Raw genomic sequence first — 20,417 nt, forward strand, 5'->3', positions numbered from 1 at the left:
TTTAACTCTTTGAGGAACCTCCACACAGTTTTCCAGAGTGGCTGCACCAGTTCACATTCCCACCAACAGTGTAAGAGGGTTCCCTTTTCTCCACATCCTCTCCAACATTTGTGGTTTCCTGCCTTGTTAATTTTCCCCATTCTCACTGGTGTGAGGTGGGATCTCATTGTGGTTTTGATTTGTATTTCCCTGATGGCAAGTGATGCAGAGCATTTTCTCACGTGCATGTTGGCCATGTCTATGTCAGAAGGTGTTTTTTAAGAAGGTGCCCCAGGAGATTCTGCAATCACTACTAACATTTCTTCAAGCTCCACAATTATGATTCTGAAACTATACTGTCCAATATAGTAGCTACTAGTCACGTGTCACAGAGCTCAGCAGCCACATGTATGAACAAGTATAGATACAGAACATTTTCACCAAGGCACTATTTTAGAAAACTGGGGCACCTGGGTGGCTCAGCCTCCTGAGCATCTGCCCTCAGCTCATGTCATGATCCCAGGGTCCTGGGATGGAGCCCTGCATCCGGCTCCTTGCTCAGTGGCAAGTCTGCTTCTCCTTCTCCCCACCCGGCCCTTGTGCGCGCTCTCTCTCTCTGTCTCTCAAATAAAGACATAAAATCAAGAAAGAAAAAGAAAAAGAAAAAGAAAAGAAAGAAAAGAAAAGAAAAGAAAAGAAAAGAAAAGAAAAGAAAAGAAAAGAAAAGAAAAGAAAAGAAAAGAAAAGAAAAGAAAAAAGAAAAGAAAGGAAAGAAAGAAAATCAATTAAAGACTTCTTAAAACATACATCGTTTCATCTCCATTCTTTCCTTGTTCTGATTTTATTTTGCCATTTCTTCAATAAATGCTGCTCTTGGGGATCCCTGGGTGGCTCAGCGGTTTAGCGCCTGCCTTTGACCCAGGGCGTGATCCTGGAATCCGGGGATGGAGTCGGGCTCCCTGCATGGAGCCTGCTTCTCCCTCTGCCTATGTCTCTAACCCTCAATCTCTCTCTCTCTCCCTGTGTCTCTCGTGAATAAATAAAATAAAAATCTTTAAAAAATAAAAATTTTAAAATTTTAAAATTTTAAAATTTAAAAAATAAATAAATGCTGCTCTCCAGTCCTCAAATGTTAGCACACAAAAAAATAGACTATAATCAAGCCTCACATCCCCTTGTTTCTCTGAAGATACTGGGAAGAAAGGACAAAGCACTTCTGCATGCATCTTTTCCCCTCCCTCTTACCATATGCACACAAACATACATAATAAAAAGGAAAACCCAGATGTGACTGCACTACTTAGTCTCAACTGCATGAGCAGCCATGCTATTGATAAGACTACCTGGACTGTATAATTCTTTGTTGTGGGATCTCTCCTGGGTACTGTAGGATGCCTAGCACCATCCCTGGCCTCTACCCACAAGGGCTAGTAGTATCTGTCCCCTAGTTGGGACACCCAAAAATATCTTCAGACATCACCAACGGTTTCCTGGGAGTGGGGACAAAATCCTCTTCCTCATCTTGATTAACAAGCTACTCTAGTCCTGTCTCCATCTTAACTCTGCTCCTCACCATCTCTTCTTCCTAGACTTCATAGAAGAACAATAAGAAATTTTCAGTAAGCAAATCATCTTACTAAGCAAAAACAAAGACTTTCAAAGCCATTATCAAAAACTGCCTCTCCTCTTTGCGCAAAAATGTTCTGGGTAAATCAAGTGGATTCTGCTAGATTTCCCCTACTTTGGTCTCTAGTATAAGATAAAGAGAAGGAAGGGGATCCCTGGGTGGCTCAGCCGTTTAGCGCCTGTCTTCAGCCCAGGGAGTGATCCTGGAGTCCCAGGGTCGAGTCCCACATCAGGCTCCCTGCATGGAGCCTGCTTCTCCCTCTGCCGTGTCTCTGCCTCTCTCTCTCTCTCTCTCTCTCTCTGTGTCTCTCATGAATAAATAAATAAAATCTTAAAAAAAGAAAAAGAGAAGGAAACATCAAAGACAAGAGTTTCTCGTTGTAAAATATACAATGACCCAGGAGGAAATCAAGGTTTTGGTCCAAAGCTTATTCATTTTGGGGCCCCCTTTTAAGGAAAGAATATAAAAATATACATATAATATTAGATACAAAAGTGAATATCTAAAGTGAGAAAAAATCATAATCCATTAAAAGTTTTTTTAAGTGGACAAATACTGTGGCAAATATACCTTCAGGAGACCCTCAGTGAGTCATGCCTTGTATGATGCTCTGCCCTTAAATGCAGAGGAATCTGTGACTGGCTTCTTACCAGAATAGGCAACGGTCACGAGATCACCCCATGATTACATTTCCTTACGTAAGAATCTGTCTTAGCTAACCAGAGAGACTCTCCTACTGGCTGTGAAGAAGCAAGCTGAAGTGTGAACTACCTATGGAAAGGGCCTGGTAGCAAGGACCTGCGGGCCTCCATCCCACATCTGCAAGAAACTGATCTCTGCCAGCACCCAGAGCTTGGAGGAGAATCCAAACCTCAGCTGAGCTCACAGCCACAGCCAACACTGCTACAGCCTTCTGGGACCCCAAGCAGAGCACTCAGCTAAGCTGTGCCAGACTTCCAACCCCTGGAAACTGCAGATAACAAATGTGTGTTGTTTCAGACTGCTAAATTTATAGTATGTCACATGGCTATAGAAAACCAATATGAATACCACTTATTTCACAAAATAACACATTTTTATTAATTAGCTGCCTGGTATACCTCTAGTATACCTTGCTGCTGATTTGTTTGCCATGTACTCTTTGATTATCTCATAACACCTGCCAATGATTCTCTAATACTTCCTATAGTGAATAAAAAACAATTTAGTCTTGTCCTCTAGCATAATCGGTCCAAATTTCTCTTTTATTGAAAGTTTAGAAGGGTTTTTTCCGCTTCATAATGACGTGACATTATTAGTAACAAAAGTTTTAGGACTATTGTCAAATTTAGGAAATCTTTATTGAACTTCCTTGTAAGAAGGTCTAAGATCTAGAAGAAACTTCCAGACCAGTCTCTTGCTCCGTAGGTCTCAACCCTTGTTTCTCCTCCACGGCACACACCTTTTCAGAGCCAGGTGCCATTTTCAAGACAACATTCACACCACGATATACTCCTGGCCCTGCACCTCATGTCACAGTGCCAGATGAGTCAGCAGAGTGGGTGGTGGGTATATTCCTGGAAGCCATTCCTCTAGTGGGAACGCTGGTAATAACCACATACCAACATGACTCCAAACCACATAAATATATTCCACTAATTCTCAGCTAAACATATCCTAATTCAGCTTCACTCAGCTAGATCCCAAAAATGGCCATCACCACTCCAATACCATCCAACATTAGAGGAAGTTGGACAGAGGGCAAGTCTAGTGAAAATAGATCTATCTAAACAGAAAGATAATGATCAGAACCGAGCGTGGTTAAAGGTATCTCCCTTTCACAAATTTTGTAAAGCACACACCTGTGTGAGCTTATGCAAGCTCTAGTCAGAACACTCTTACCTATAGTATCAGCCAAGGGCCATCAGGCAGGGACATTTGTTGCCATGGAAATCAAAACTGTGTTGTCACATTGGACTCGGCACCAGTTCCATTATCTACATTAAGTGATACAAATTTGAGGCAAGGACAGTGAGAGCTTTCCTTTGCTGCATGGGAGAGAACTAGAGAGAACCAGATGTCTATCACTTGAGGAAAGACTCTTATGACAACTTAGCTCTCCCTTTCAGTATCTCTCCAAATGGACTTTACAAAGCTAATTATCTGACCTGTTCTTTAGAAACAGCCTCTTCTCCTGTTTGTGTCAGAAAGAAAGCTCAAAGGATGATGGGAATCGTGCGAGCAAGGACCCCCTCACATTCCTGCCACAGTTGAAATTCCTTACCAAAAATCAGCAAAGTTTTATGCTGGTTAGACCCCCTAAAAAGCTATTCAGAAACCATGTTAACACAAATTTGCCCCATGATCATCCATGCGTGTGAGGCAATGAGCACATGGACACAGCTGGAAAAGGGACATTGTTACAGCGGACTCCATGACAAAAGCCGCCTGTGCCTGGCAATGTCTTACCTCATCATACATGAACTGAAGAGTCAGGGCCGACTTGCCAACCCCTCCACTGCCGACCATGATCACCTTGTGAAGGGCCAAGGAGCTCTGGCTCTTACTCTTGTTCGCAGCCATCTTGCTGATTTTCTAAGGTTGCAACACACGAACAAAAGACCTAGTTGAAGAGCTGCCAATGAACAAGACAAAGACTTAGAAGCAGTTTGATTTCTACCCAATTAAAATTAAATGAAATCCATATGCACCAGAAAAGCCAACCCAGACATTTCAATAGAGAAATAAATCTTCTAGGTTCCACAGAGATAAAACAATCCCTCCAACAACCCCACAAGTCATTTACCACAGCAGAGCCAGAGAGAGAGCAGAATGGAGAGAGAAAAAAATAGGTATGCACATCCAATGTGTGTATCACTGGGGCAGGTGGGGAAGGACAACCTGCCACTAAAAATCTATTAGGTCCTCAAAGTGCTTCACCCAGGGCAGAGTGACCAAAGAGCTCCCAGTCCCACCTTTCACCCCTACCCCAAGTCATTTGGAGCCCCAGAGAACACCAGCACTCAGGGACCTCAATCTCCACCCCTTTATTCTACTCCTCACCTCCCCTTGTCCCTCTACCTCCTGACACACACACCCACACAGCCCCCCACACAGGCCATGGAAGTGCTCAAGAAGAGGAGGGCTAAGTGCAGCTTTTATAATAAGTACCCCTATGCGGCACATGACAGAGTTAAAAGAAGGAGAACGAAATTATTTTCCCCAAGTGCATTTAAAGTGATGAACTAAAATGAGCTAAACTCTCCTATAATTAACAGTTGATTAGTCAAAATCAGTTTACAATCAGACATGAGATAAAAAGAGATTGGGGGGGGGGGGGGGCGCGGATCCCTGGGTGGCTCAGCAGTTTGGCGCCTGCCTTTGGCCCAGGGCGCGATCCTGGAGTCTCAGGATCGAGTCCCACGTCGGGCTCCTGGCATGGAGCCTGCTTCTTCCTCCTCCTGTGTCTCTGCCTCTCTCTCTCTCTCTATGTCTATCATAAGTAAATAAATAAATATTTTTTAAAAAGAGATGAGGGTCCCTGGAATTAATGGGAAGATAAAATTTTCCAAGTAGATACCTGGAACTTATTTTAACTCCAGTGCCAAATTTTATTTTTTTTTTCCAAATTTTATTTTAATCAATTTGTATGGAAAAGCCTATTTTACATAGACCACAGGGTAAAGAAAAGGACGTGGGGCTGGGCATCTCATGGGCCTGAGCCCAGGTCTGCTATTTGTGAGCTGGGAGACTTAGAACTACCTGATTTCCCCAAGCCAGTTTTTTACCTGCAAAAACCAACCATCATTTACCTTGTTTGATTCTCCTGAGGATTAAATAAGACAACACATGTGAATGACCTAATAAGCACAGTGCCTAGCACCCAGTAGGAACTTAACAAAGGCTGATTTCCTTCCTAGCAAACCTAACTTCCTAGCAATTCTAACTTTTTAAGATTTAAAACTTTTTTCTAATTACAGTATGATAGGCTCCTATTTCCATTACTGACAAAGTAACTTGAAAACATCACCACTAGAACAATAAATTAATACACATAGCACACACATAAATCATCCAGGCAAAATAAAGCAACATTGTTTTACATCAATGATTTCCATCCTTGGCTGCACAATGGAAATCACCTGGGTAGCTTTAAAAACATCCTGATGTGTGGGTCCCACCCCAGAGATTCTGATGGAATTGGCCTGGCATGCATCCTGGGCATGGGACTTCTAAAAGCTTCCCAGGTGATTATAGTGGATGCTCAAGATTGAAAAGTTCTCTTACATACACAGCTCAGTTCAAAAGAAAGAAAATCCCTACGGTAGTGCAAAAACTCAGGGCAATAAGAGCTGCTATTCCTGCAGTCCTGAATAGCTGCTGTTCTTGGTAACTTCAGATTTCACAAACACACAGGGCTAGGAGACCAGATGCTCAGGCCAGGTGGGAGTTAGAACTGAGACACGAAGGCCCTTGGAGGAACACACTTAAGGTAAAGAATAAACTAGAAAAACATTTGTTGACCAACAGGAGACAATGACAAGGAAGTCTGTCTGACTGAGCCCCAGCTGCATGGAAGTGTACCTAGAAAATATGTGACCACAACACTTCTCCAAAGCCAAGAAATTAACATAAAAAGCAGTCCCAGGCTGGTCATGGTGCCAGAACACAAGGCAGAATGATTAACAAAACCTCTATGGGGCGACAACATACACTGAGAGGTCAGGACACTCATAGCTAAAACTCACAGGTAGGAGGTCCACAATTCCAACCTACAACACACCTAAGAAAATCACCATACATGGGAGTCCACATCCATAACAAGCAGGACTTTTTGGACAATTATAAAAAGTATAATTTGAGCATTTTTAAAAGATTTTACTTATTTACTTGACAAAGAAAGAAGAGAGCATATGTAGGGGAAGCAGAAGAGGGAGAAGCAGGCTCCCTGCTGAGCAGGGAGCCCAATGTGGAGCTCAATCCCAGGACCCTGGGGTTATGACCTAAGCCAAAGTCAGATGCTTAACCAACTGAGCTATCCAGGTGCCCCATAATTTGAGCATTTTTAATAAAGCCAAAATCAAAATATTAGAAAAATGGCATTATCAAAAGACCAGGAGTTGAACAAGAACCCCTCTGAATGTCTAAAATATTTTTTAAGTACTTAAAACAAAAAGTTATAAAACCATAGGGGAGAAAAAAAAAAACCTATCAATTTTTTTTCTCTACCTATCTTTGGCTCATTAGCTGGGGCCTGAAGATTTAACTGACAAAAAACAGATTAACAAAAGAAAAACAAACAGGAGCTTATTACTGTGAGCATCTCACATACACACACAAATTCAGTGATGAGTAACTCAAATGGGGTGGTTAGAACTTCGGATTACATAGCATCTTAACAAAATAATAATAAATTTTATAGAGAAGTGACAAGACCAAAAAACAAAAGACTCTGCACTTCTAAGGGTAACAAACTATGGAAAGGCAAATACTATATAAAGGAAATTGATGGATGATAAGAACTGGTGAGTAGGGTGTGTTATGCAGGCTCCTCCAGTGCCTTCTCTGGGCTGCTAAGAATCTTCAGCTCTCAAGGATAGTTCTGCCCTCCTGGTAGAAAGGGAAGGCACAGAATCTTATTTTGGTCTGTTACTTTTCAACTGCCTTCAGCTCAATATGCCTCCAGCATATTTTGGGATGGCATCCTCTGAACCCTTTCAATTCTTAATAAAAAATTTAGGAAATAGGAGGTTCTGGTTGGCTCAGGTGGTGGAGAACTCAACTCTTGATCTCAGGGCTATGAGTTCAAGCCCTGTGTTAGGTACAGAGATGACTTAAAATTTAAGAAATATCTAAACTGTCTCTGAAAGAGAAAAATATCATTCATGAGTCTGCCAGGCAGAGATATTCACTATTAACAGTAGACATCCTGCCAGTATTCTAATCTATATATTCCTATAAGACCTATTTGAGATCATATTTGTGTAGTTCTCATGTTCTCTCTCACGTATTATATCCATCTGTCTCCTCAGAGCAGACTGAACAGAATTAAACCTTTCCTTGATTTAAGGACCATCGTCAGCATGAAATCAGTTATGTGAGCAGCCTTGGGCTGTGGTGAGAAGGATCAGATGTCCGCTTCTTCTGTGCCTTCACAGGACCTCAGTTTACTTGCCTATGCCAGTCTTCTTTCCACTGCTCCTTTTCTAATTATGTGCTTTTTAATAAGTGTTCTAAGCAATTAACTAGATAATTAAGCACATTTGAATTGTGACTAAAATAGAATAAATGGGATAAGGCGTGGGCCTCCCCAAAAGGCTTTACTTTAGGAAAGTGAAACAACTTTTGACCTAATTTCTGGTCCACAAGTGTTTTCCAGAGAGCTAAGGTTGGTGCATGAGGTTGGAACCTCCAGACTATCCATCACATAATTTCTTTAAAGCAACCTTGCTCCTGTGAATTATTATAGTTGTATAAAAATGGAGAAATAATCTTCCAGGTTGGGGTGGGGAAGGTTTTCAAACCCATGTAGACATATATCTAATTCTGAGCTGTTATTTTCCAAAAACAAAGTCAACTTTTCTAGAGGAAATCACAATAAATGAACTGAAGACTATTCAGCAAATCTAAAGACGTCTGCCAAAGTATCTGTGCTCAAAAACTGAATAACCACAGTGGATATTTCCAACCTACATAAAACTGCTTTGATCAACTTGACCTGATGAAGGGAAAGACAGGATAAAAGCAGAAGGGCTAGCCAAGTGCCCATGACCAAATCAATCCTGGAAACTGGAAATGCCCACCTCCAGGCTCCTGACATTGGCCATTGTCAGTCTACCTGTTGTTTTTGTTCTTACTTGTACTGAGAGTGTTCCAGAAACATGGTCTTTGACTCAAGAAACTCTAAGTCTAGCAATTTAATAAATCCTGTGGCAGAACGATGCAAGTCAAGGTTTGCTCTGAGAACACAAAGGAGGGATGTCTAAATCAGACTAGAAAGTCAGGCAAATTCTCCCAAAGGGAGCAACTTAGGAACTGGGATTTGAAAGAGTGGATTTGATAAAGAGAGGAAGAGAAATAACAGGAAGAAAACAAAGCAGCGCAGTTGAGGAAGTGCATGCTGATGATTTAATGCTTATAATTGATATGCCTACTCAACAAATGTGTTCTTAAAAAAAAAACAAAAAACAAAAAAAAATGTGTTCTTAAAAAATAATACAAGTATCCTTTTCACCCCAACATTTTATGAAGTTTCAAACTTTTAGCAAAGTTGAGCAAACTACACAGCAAGTCCATATACCCACCACCTGGACTCTCCAGTTAGCGTTTTGCTCCATTTGCTTTACCACAATCCCCATTATTTGGCATCCCTCTTCCTATCCATCAATCCATCTTACTCTTCTGATGCATTTCCATGTAAGCTGTAGACATCAGTACACTTTGTCCCTGACTTTGGCAGAGACATCATTTTTTACACAGCAATCATACTCCCCCCCCCACACACACACACAAACACACTGCCTTCATTAACAATTTCAGAACTCTCTCTAAAAGGTTAGCAATCCTCCTAAATCACTTCAACAAACTATGTGGGTTCCTGGCCAATACATGAAGCCACAACACAGACTTTCCATAAGGGGAATGAAGGCCCATAACACCAAATCCTGGCATGGCTCTCACTGGGTCAGAAGTCTTTTACAAGGAACTTGAGAAACACACCAGTGAACACCCTTTACTATGTCTCCACCTACTAACAGGAAAGCTCAGCAGTTAGATTCCTTTTTGTTCAAAAAACATTTAAGTGCTACCTTGTGCCAAGCCGTGGGTCTCTGCCTTAGAGAACTTAATCCCCTAAGGAAAGACATACAACTAAAGCATTTTAATAGACTTTCTCACATTCAGTGATGAACACAGTACAAGACATAATGGAAAGCATAATGAACTCTGGGAAGAGAGAATCAGGAAAGGCTTCAGAATTGAAGAAGAGTTCACTCAGCAGACAAAGAGTGAGAGAGGGGAGCTTTCCACGCATAACTGAGAGCACATGCTAAGGAAAAAAGCATGAAACATAATAGCAGGTACCAGGTATCACATGATACTGAGAAGACAGTTTCATCTATAAACGAGCGTGACATGCCATCTTGAGAAACCTACCTGGGAGGAAATAGGAGGCCACTGCGAGGTGTGTACTCCTGCCGAAGTGACCATGTAAAGCATTGGATCAATAAGAATAAACAGGGCAGCCCCTGGTGGCGCAGCGGTTTGGCGCCGCCTGCAGCCCAGGGTGTGATCCTGGGGACCAGGGATCGAGTCCCATGTCAGGCTCCCTGCATGGAGCCTGCTTCTCCCTCTGCCTGTGTCTCTGCCTCTCTCTCTCTCTCTCTCTCTCTCTGTGTGTGTCTCTCGTGAATGAAAAAATAAAATCTTTTTTAAAAAAAGAAAAAGAATAAACACACATACTCCCATACAGAAAAATGAGACACCTCAAACTAAAAAAACTTCATTCAGATGGTTCATCAGGGAGGCAAGTGTTGGGAAATGCTTTTCCTACGTCATGTTCTGTGATACATTAATATGAGACAGGGCTCTCTACCATTCAGCATTAATTCAAAGACTAGAACACATTCACTTGAGAAGAAAAGTTATTAAACCAAATCACAATATATAAACCACACAAATGCATGTTAGAAGGAAGGAGTGTTTTCTAGTGGCCCTTAGTCCCATAGGCTAATATAATCATCAGTCTTTGGTTAAGCTGAGACTAGGAGAAAATGAGTTAGTAGGTAGAGTCAAAAAGCCACCCTGTCTGTAACAGAGTTATCAAGAAAATCAAATGAGGGGGATCCCTAGGTGGCGCAGCGGTTTAGCGCCTGCCTTTGGCCCAGGGCACGATCCTCGAGACCCAGGATCAAATCCCATGTCGGGCTCCTGGTGCATGGAGCCTGCTTCTCCCTCTGCCTATGTCTCTGCCTCTGCCTCTCTCTCTCTCTCTCTCTCTCTCTCTCTCTCTCTCTCTGTGTGTGTGTGTGTGTGTGTGTGTGTGACTATCATAAATAAATAAAATTTTTTTAAAAATTTAAAAAAATCAAATGAGAATTTGAAAATGCAGAAGAAAACTTACTCCTCCTGTCCCTCTCATAAAATTCAAGTGTCCTAGGTAATATGGCCCACAAAAGCATATGAGGAAATTCTTAGACACTGTACACATGCAAAGAATTGCACTCAGCATTTTTTTCCAGATAATATAACTTGAAGGTAACCTAGATATTGCTAATAGGCCATAATCATAATACTTCAGTCTCCCAAAATATCATCCATGTTTTTAATAATTAAATAAGAATCCAAAAGGACAGCAATCCTAAATCTGGGACAATTAAAGCACCAAAACAATTAAGGACAGTAATGACAACAGACCACTGAAAAATTAGGAATTAATGAATCCATACCTATAATAGGTATTAAATAAACAGGAAAGAGGTAGAGCTCTTGCTTCTAGTAGAACGCCAAAGGCAGACTGATAAATGCAGGGGGTACATCTGAGTTGGAAAATCAACATTTTCTAATTATTATAGTAAAGACTGGTCTGGGCAAGAATCATTAATAGATGCTAAATCTAAAGGGGAGATCTGGATGAGGAACAGGATATATGCACGGTCTCCACATATTAGTTATGAATCAGAGTCTGCATTTTAACAAGCAGCACTACTTAAGTGTCAAGGCAAATCCCAATTATTCACAACACTTCCTGTTACGATCCAAATTCAGAACAATCTGATCTAAATTAGGGTCATGAAGAACCCTCCCAAAAAAAGCAGTGCTTTCAAATATGAAGTAACACAGGAAACAGATGGATTGCAAGGATTGTAATAAAAAAGTAAAACGCAATGACACTGCCTACTCAGTAGATGTCATATCTGTTAGTATTGAAAATCGACATGGAATCTTTTTCTTATATCTAACACCAAATTATTCAATAGTTGTAACAAAAAAAAAAAACTGAAGGACTGTACATGAGTGTGCCAGTGTGTGTTGGCAGCACTTCCCTTCCTGCGCTGAATCCCTATATCACTGTTATTTTAACAAGACAAATTGTGGTTGGTTATTGGTCAGCAGTCTTAAAGGCACTCCTTGGGGAGAGAGATAGTGGCCTATTCCTTTGTATGTCACCAGGACCTAGAACTCTGACCTCCAATGTATCAGAGACCTAGAACCACCCAGAGAGTAAAGGAATGAATGAATCATGAGGAAAGGGTTTCAAGAAATGAAAACAAGGACACATTTTAAACGATTTTCCATGACGCATACTAGGCCACATTTCTCATCAGTGTTCCATTAAGGAAATAATGTCTTGAGTGTTCTATTGTGAACACTGATTCTAGACAGTACATCATTAAAGTAGCAGCCCTCCCCAGAGGTTCTTTTTATGGCTTAATAATAAATGCCATTAGTTACAAAAGTAATAGTAATTTAAAAACAATCCACATGCACACACACACTCAGGAGACAAGGTGAAAACACTGGTCAAAGATAGCAACTGAAATGGATTGAATTACCTCAAATTTGTTCACAATAATACTTTAAGTATTATTGGTCACCTTTGGAGGACTAGGAAAACAACGCATTATTTTGAAAATTGGTAAAGACAGAGAAAGAATTTAAAATGCACTATGTTTTTCCTATACACTGTACTAACAGGTGACTAAATACAGCTGATCCTTGAACAACATGGGGGCCTTAGGGCACCACCCTCCCCCTACAGTTGAAACTCCACATATAACTTTTGATTCCCCCAAAATTTAATTACTAATAGCCTACTGTTGACTAGAAGCCTTACATGAACCGTTAAGTAACACACAGTTTGTATGTTATATGTAGTTATCTATACTGTATTCTTACAACAAAGTAAGCTAGAGAAAATGTTAAGAAAATCTTAAGGAAGATAAAACGCATTTACAGCACTGAACTGTATGTACCGAGAAAAATCCACATATAGTGGACCACACAGTGCAGACTCATGTTGTTCAAGGGTCAACCCTAATGGATGAAACAAAGTTTCCCTTCACAACATCTTCTTTTTTTTTTTTTTTTTTTTTCTTCACAACATCTTCTAACAAATCAAAGAATGACAGAATTTGGGCTACCACCATTTTGAAATTCCTCACAGATTAAGAAAATCTAGCCCTGAAAATCAAAGGCTGCTAACATTATTTAAAGGAAAAAAAAAGACAACTTGACATTATGAGCACTTTGAAAAAGATAACCATCAAGATGTAGTCTTGCAAAGAAAGCTTCTATATCTGACTGCTGATGTATGGGAAATAGAGGAGACAGGAATATGGTGAACATCACCACACAGGCACACACCATCAGGAACATAAAAACCAGAGTGGAGGGGCACCTGGGTGGCTTAGTGGTTGAGCATCTGCCTTTAGCTCAGGTCATGATCCTGGGGTCCTGGTATTGGGTCCTAAAGCAGGCTCCCTGCATGGAGCCTGCTTCTCCCTCTGCCTATGTCTCTGCCCCTCTCTCTGTTTCTTTCATGAATAAATAAATAAAATCTTTTTAAAAAGAAAACAGAGTGGAATAAGCCACCCAGTTTCTTCAACAAATACATTGCAAGATGAAAGAGAGATGGGGAGGGAAGCCATAAGTTATGAGAGCTAAGACATAAAAGTAAGTGAAACATATGGACGTCAATTTGGATCCTTAACACGTACAAAAACTGGGAAAATCTTAAAGTTGACTGGATTTGATAATACTAAGGAATTCTTGTTTTTAAAAATTCCAAGTAATTTAACGTAATCTCATTACAAATGAAATGATATATGGGATTTGTCTCAGTTATCAAGGGGGAAAGGAGTTGGGATACAGATGAAATAAGACTGGCCATGAATTGATAATTTTTGAAGCTGACTGACAGGTGTAAGGTAGTTCATTATACTGTTCCCTGTACTTTTTTGTTTTAGATTTTATTTATTTATTCATGAGAGACACAGAGAGAGAGGCAGAGACATAGGCAGAGGGAGAAGGCTCCCCTGCAGGGAGCCTGATGTGGAACTCAATCCCAGGACCCCAGAGCAACAACCTGAGCCAAAGGCAGATTGCTCAACCACTAAGCCACTCAGGTGCTCCTGTTCTGTACTTTCATACATGTTTGAAAACTTTCACACTTAAAAATTCATAAAAAATAATGACAGAAATTTAGGTGCCTGGGTCCCAACCCCGTAGAGATTCCAATTCAGGAGTATGGTGCTCTGACACCTATGTTCTTAGGTTCCCCAGATGATTCCAATTCATGCCCAGCTTTGAAAACCAATCCGTTGGACTTGATACTCTTTGAGAACAGATCCTGTATCTCTTTTAACCACTGATTTACACATGACCTATTACAAAAAACATACTTAAATGTTAGTTGAATTCATTAACTAAGGTTGGAGCCATTTTCTCACCCTTAATTCTCTAAGTAGAAAACATATGGCACTATGGACCGACCTTCAAAAGAAATTCTTTTTTTTTTTTTTAATTTTATTGATTTATTCATGAGAGACACAGAGAGAGAGGCAGAGACACAGGCAGAGGGAGAAGCAGGCTCTCTGCAGGGAGCCTAATGCAGGACTCAATCCCAGGACCCTGAGATCATGACCTGAGCCAAAGGCAGACACTCAACCGCTGAGCCACCCAGGTGCCCCTCACATGAAATTCTTATTTTCTATTAGTCAACAGTCTCACAATGAACACTCTCCTACCACCTTTGTTTTGGCAAGGGCCATGGTATGTTGCCATCTTAAGAAAACTGATTCACTTATCATAATCTGATTCAAAAATCTTTGGGAGTTTTCAAAAAAACGTTTTCACATGAGTTTTCTAGTATTGAGATTGTGATGATGAAATATAATCTAAAGTCATGCCGAGAGGCATTTACTTTTCAATCAGTCCACAAGTGAATGTTTTCCTCTTCATATTTCTCTCCTAACTATAGGCCTTTTTCACACTATATATAGTCTTCTACTGAACTCCTGTTCTTCAACTTCAAGTACATTAATTTCCCTAATTTCACTCTACAGTTTTAAAGCCTTCAGAAATAGGGGAGCCGAGGAAATGAGAAAGAAATTTTTTAAAAGATTGTCTTGGGAAAGCATAGCATAATACCAAAGATAAGACAAAATAATCAAGGCTTAAAATGATAGACTCAAATAATGAAATACATTTAAGGAAAAAAAAAGGAAATACATTTAAAGAAACAAAAAAAGTGATTGTGATTTGAAAATGCGTTCTTGGATTTTCACAAGTTAGAACAGTAGAGAAACTCTAAAAACCAGGAAAAGTTTTTTTAAAGACTTTACCAAATTCTATCAATATCTAAGTCTTAATCTTTACTAAATCAGGGTTGGAAGATTGTCACCACATCTGCAACAACTTTTTGCAATCCTAGTTTGGATCATCTGCAAAAATAAATGGCTAAGCCCTGTTACATCATAAGTTCCAACTGAAATGCTTAGTTTTAATGGACACACTCACAGGACTGAATTACCACGAAGACTTCTACGAAGCCTTCCAGCTCACCTCCAAAATCAAAAAGCAGAGGACTACTTAAAGTATGTTAAGTATATTGAGAATAACAGACCCTTTTGGCAAACATACATCAGTAAAAATGAGTTTAAAAAAGATTTCACTAGGGATCCCTGGGTGGCGCAGTGGTTTGGCGCCTGCCTTTGGCCCAGGGCGCGATCCTGGAGACCCGGGATCGAATCCCACGTCGGGCTCCCGGTGCATGGAGCCTGCTTCTCCCTCTGCCTGTGTCTCTGCCTCTCTCTCTCTCTCACTGTGTGCCTATCATAAATAAATAAAATTAAAAAAAAAATTAAAAAAAAAAAAAAAAAAGATTTCACTAAATAACACACTTTACACAAATATGCAACTTAAGGGACTGTCTACCTAGCTTCTCTTTTCTAGAAACTACATGGTTATTACAGGACAGGGGAGAGGGGTGAGGGAGGTAAGACATGCCAGATTAGTATGTGGCCATGTCCCTGGGACAAATTGATCGCAAAGAGGGCACTTGCCCAAGGTAGGGTATGGGTCAGCTAGGTCCATGATGGCTACAGCTGGGACAGGGAGCCCCAGGCCGAAGTAAGAGCACAGCAGCCCTCCTGTGGCCCTTTGGACAATGGACTGCCCTTCCCAAAAGAAGCACCTGCTCATTGATGGGATTTAGGAATGTCAAACTTCTGATTCTTTAAGAGATAGGAGTAATTTGGAATTTTATGTAAAATCTCCCTCTTTAAATGTTAATAACTAAATCAATTTTTAAAAACACTGTGAGCAAACAAAGCATGTCTGCAGGCCGCTCATTTTTGCAAACTGGCAGCTATGTTTTGTTGGCAAGTGGTGAAAGCCAACCTACAGCAAGAAGCAGAGACAAAGCCAGCACAGGGGGAGGAAACACGGGAACAGTCTTGGCAGCATTCAGGGGCTGGTTGCAGCTGCTCCTGAGTCCCGGCCTCATCCTGGGCCCCTTCCTTGGCTTGCTTTTTCATTTCCCTGCTGAGTCAGTGACATGCACTGGTGTCCACCCAATAAATCCCCCTTTGTGGTGTGAGCTCATATCCCTTACGTTTCTGTCACTTCCAACCAAGGGAGTCCCAACTGACTGTACGTAATGACTTTGAAAGCACACATACAATTCAAGTCCAGGGAATTGGACCCAGGAAAGGCCGGAGGGGAAATATCATGACACAAAAATACTTCATTCTGCATGAATAAGGCATGAGCTCTACAAAGAGCAAGATCCAGCTGAAGATGCTTCCAGGCAATTCAAATATTTTGCCCCCTTATATGATTAGGGGTCTGGTCCACAATGAAAGAAACCCCAACTGAAAGTAGCTTAAGGAAAATATTTATTGGCTCATGTAACCACATATCCAGGTAAAAGCTTGCTGCAGAGGCTCAGCTGAAGTCTCCAGAACCCACTTTCTCTCCCCCATCCCTAGGCTCCACCTCTCCCACCTCTCCCACCTCTCCCCTGCTACCCTTCCCAACCCTGAGCCTTTCCACAGTCATCATTCACAAACCCAATTCCTTTTCCTATACAACTTTCAACTTAAATGTCACTTCCTCAGAGAGGTCTTCCAGGACTCCTGCACCGCAGATAGCCCCTCTCTCATCTTCCATGTCGGCCCCTTGTCTTCTTTCACTGAACCGATCACAACTTGCAATTCCCTTCTTTTTCTGCATACTTTTTGCTTATTTCTTACACTACTATTAAGGGAAGCCTGTATCCAGGTCTGCCCTTTCCTTTCTTAAACTCTTGTGGACTCAATAGTCTTAGGACTATTTCCCTGTTACGGTATAAACCATGCTTCAGCCTAAAGAACATAAAGTTTACTCAATTTTATGGTCATCATAAAATCTAGAATACTGTGCAAACTTAACACTTGGATTCATCCATTTCGTATTTCCATTACTGATGGCCAAAAGCCTAAAAAGTTTAAGCCATCATTTCCTCGTTCCAAAAGCCAAGCTTGGCAAATGGATGATGTTAATTTCTATTTTTTTAAGCTTTTGTGGATTTATCACTGAAGACTTTGACTCTCTTAAGGTTCTTATTTAAGTATTTATTTGAACTTATTATGGGGTTCTCATTATTATTCAATTGGTAGTGACTTTTTGGACTGACCATCTCTCCTAGGACTTTGCATTCTGAGAAAGGGCCATAGCCCCTTGCAGGAGCGAGCACAACTTGATGGGGTCAGTGACCAGAATAACACAATACGTGGCTCAGAGCCTCTCAGCCCTTGGTACTTACTGCTGGTCACCTAGTGAAGAATGTGTATGGGTTACCTAACAATCTCTCCATGGACACAAACTCACCAGGGCTATGACTGAACCTCTACTAAATCTTTCTATTAAAATGAAGACACTCGGTCTTGACTTCTCTATTTGGTAAATTTGTATTTTCTTACTGCTTTTCATTGACTAGGGCACTCGGGCAGTGACAGTCCCAGAAAAGACACAATATGTCATCACAGTTCTCGGAGCTTCTCTTTTGTTGTGCTCAGCCTTGCCTACACATGTTCTCTTAAAGAAGGAAACTCAATTTTCCCCTCCCCTTGTGCAACTGCTATTGTCATTAGCCCCAGTGGATAGAATCTTTTTATATTGTTATACATGTATGACTCAGTTTCCATGTCTATAAAAATAAGGAAGTTGAATTAAATGGTCTAAGCTCCTTTCCAGTCTTTTGCTTTTTTTTTTTTTTTTTTCCTGAAACCAAATCTGCAAAATAACTTAAATCAGTGCTCCTGAGAGTGCTGAGGGCAATTTGTTTTAGGTCTTCCTGCTCCCTAATGAGTATCTCTTTATATGTTCTCCCACCAAAACACACATCCCAACACACACACACACACACACACACACCCCTAAATTAACTAAAACAAAAACCAGAGAGCTCTGAAGTCGCTCACCATCAGCACTCTGCTTCTAGTTTGTACCCTTATGCACGTGTCATTCCTTCTAAGAGGACTGTTCTTCCTCCTGATGGAGGATTACCTGTAACTTAACACTTAGCCTAAATACTTCCTTTGCTCCTTCCTGGATGTCCCCCAGCAAGGCTGACCCTCCCATAAGTGGGTCCCAGGGCCTGCCGATAAGCCTACTGTGGCACTGAGATGTAAACTGGACATTTCCTCTTAGATGAAGTCTATCTGTCCCATGACACTGAGGGCTGCCCATTCGCCTTTGTGTGCCCAGCATGCCTGGTACTTAGGAGATGCTCAGTACTTGGATAAAATAATCGAATTCTCCATCTGGGTTGAGGGGTCCAGTCTCAAGAGGATATTTGGTAACTGGTAAACTCTGAAAAGCTAATTCATTTATATGATGACTTTCCTAGACTTCTTAAGCAACTAAACTACAAGTGGGAGGTAATTTGCAAGCTCCGATTTTTTTTTAAAGTATACACCTATTTATGAAATAAAGTCCTCTCCCACCATACCCTCACCCCCAGTGTTATCAGGAGCTTTCACTGGTCTTAGAGAGGTCGACCAATTTATACACACTTCTGTTCCTTTCAGCTGCAAAGGCAGCCTCAGAGACATCAGAACCCCTTCATCTGGGATCCCTGGGTGGCACAGCGGTTTGGCGCTTGCCTTTGTCCCAGGGCGCGATCCTGGAGACCCGGGATCGAATCCCACATCAGGCTCCCGGTGCATGGAGCCTGCTTCTCCCTCTGCCTGTGTCTCTGCCTCTCTCTTTCTCTCTGTATGACTATCATAAATAAATAAATAAAAAATTAAAAAAAAAATAGAACCCCTTCATCTCTCAGTAGCTGAAGGTCAAAATTTGGAACTAGCCTCTGTTCTGACTTACCCAAATGCAATCCAGTTCAGGGATGTACTACTATTATTTCTACTTCTACAGCACCAACTAGCATATCACGTGCACTCCAACAGAGCTTGGAGAATTACAAGGTCACTTACCCAGTCTACAGCAGGGCTAGAACCCAGCAGTCTGGCTTCTGAGCCCCAAAGATAATCAGCAAAAATTTGATTATATAGGATTTGAAAATTTGGCTTCTGCAGCATGTGACTTCTGCCATTATCACCCCTAGTTTTAAAGCTCTGTAGATTTTAACATCTTTATATGTTATTTCTACTGCAGTAGTGAAGATTTGTGATTCACTGGTAAGAACAGTTTACATTTTCTTTTAGTAAACAAATTTGGAATAGAATGGCTTCTAGAAAATTCAAGCCATTACTGAAAAGCAGTCAGCACTCCCGCACAATTAACTGTCCCAGGGGCAACTCCTATTTTCATTTTAATGTTATCCTTTCAGACTTTGTCTCTACTTACACAAACATGTATGTGTGTTAACAAAAATGACATCTTTATTACACATATGAAATTTCTAACTTTTATTAATAAAATGTATATTTGGAAATTTTTAAAAATTAAAGCTCATTACAGAACTGAGGTAGGGTAGGGAAGACCTTCAAACACCATGTGAAATACTGGAATTTTTATCAACACAGAACTAAAAATCAGAAAGTTAGTGAAGGGGCTCCTGAGTCGCTCAGTCAGTTGAGCGTCTGTCTTCAGCTCAGGTCATGATCCTGGGGTCCTGGGATTGAGTCCTGCATCAGGCTCCCTGCTCAGCTGGGGGTCTGCTACTCCCTCTGCCCTTCCTTTCTATTTGTGTTTTCTCTCTCGAATAAATAAATAAAATCTTTTTAAAAATTCCGTTAAAGACAGAAAGGCACAGGCAACCATGGGACAAGTTCTAGGAGGAACTACATAACAAAAAAGCAGTTCTTATATACCCCAAAGGACGGAAAGCAGGGATTTGAACAGATCTGTCCTCCCACATTCATGACAGTACTGTTCACAACAGCTGAAAGTGAAAGCAACCAGTGTCCACTGATGAATGAATGGAAAACCCAATGTGGTCTCTATCCATATAAGGGGATATTATTCAGTCTTAAATGGGAATGAAATTCTGACAGAAGCTGCAACATGGATGAACCTTGAGGACATGAGGCTAAGTGCAGAAAGCCAGTAGAAGCCACAAAGGGACAAAACTATATAATTCCACTTCTCTTAGGCACCAGAAAGAGTGGATTCATAGAGATGGAAAGCTGAAGAAGAGTGGTTGCCAGGGGCCAGGGGAGGAGAGGACAGGAGTTTGTGTTTAACGAGCACAGAGTTCCACAATGGGATGATGAAAAGTGTTTTGGAGATGGATGGTGGTGTGATTGCACTACACTGTGAATGCACTTAATGCCACAGAACTATACACTTAAAAATCACTAAACTGACAGAGGGGCACCTGGCTGGC

The 20,417-nt window shown here is 41.0% G+C and overlaps 1 protein-coding gene across 2 annotated transcripts in view; it reads right to left on the reverse strand.

Annotated features, from left to right (window-relative positions):
- The window catches only part of RALB (RAS like proto-oncogene B), a 48,216-nt gene that overhangs the window by 16,806 nt on the left and 10,993 nt on the right, over positions 1–20,417 (reverse strand). For both annotated transcript variants that reach the window (XM_072757540.1, XM_072757541.1), the window contains one exon: positions 4,055–4,220. In XM_072757540.1, coding sequence (XP_072613641.1) covers positions 4,055–4,168 — 114 coding nt within the window. In that variant the 5' untranslated portion in view covers positions 4,169–4,220. The remainder of the gene's footprint in view (positions 1–4,054; positions 4,221–20,417) is intronic.

Source organism: Vulpes vulpes, chromosome 5 (genome assembly GCF_048418805.1).
Source record: "Vulpes vulpes isolate BD-2025 chromosome 5, VulVul3, whole genome shotgun sequence".
Lineage (NCBI taxonomy): Eukaryota > Metazoa > Chordata > Mammalia > Carnivora > Canidae > Vulpes > Vulpes vulpes.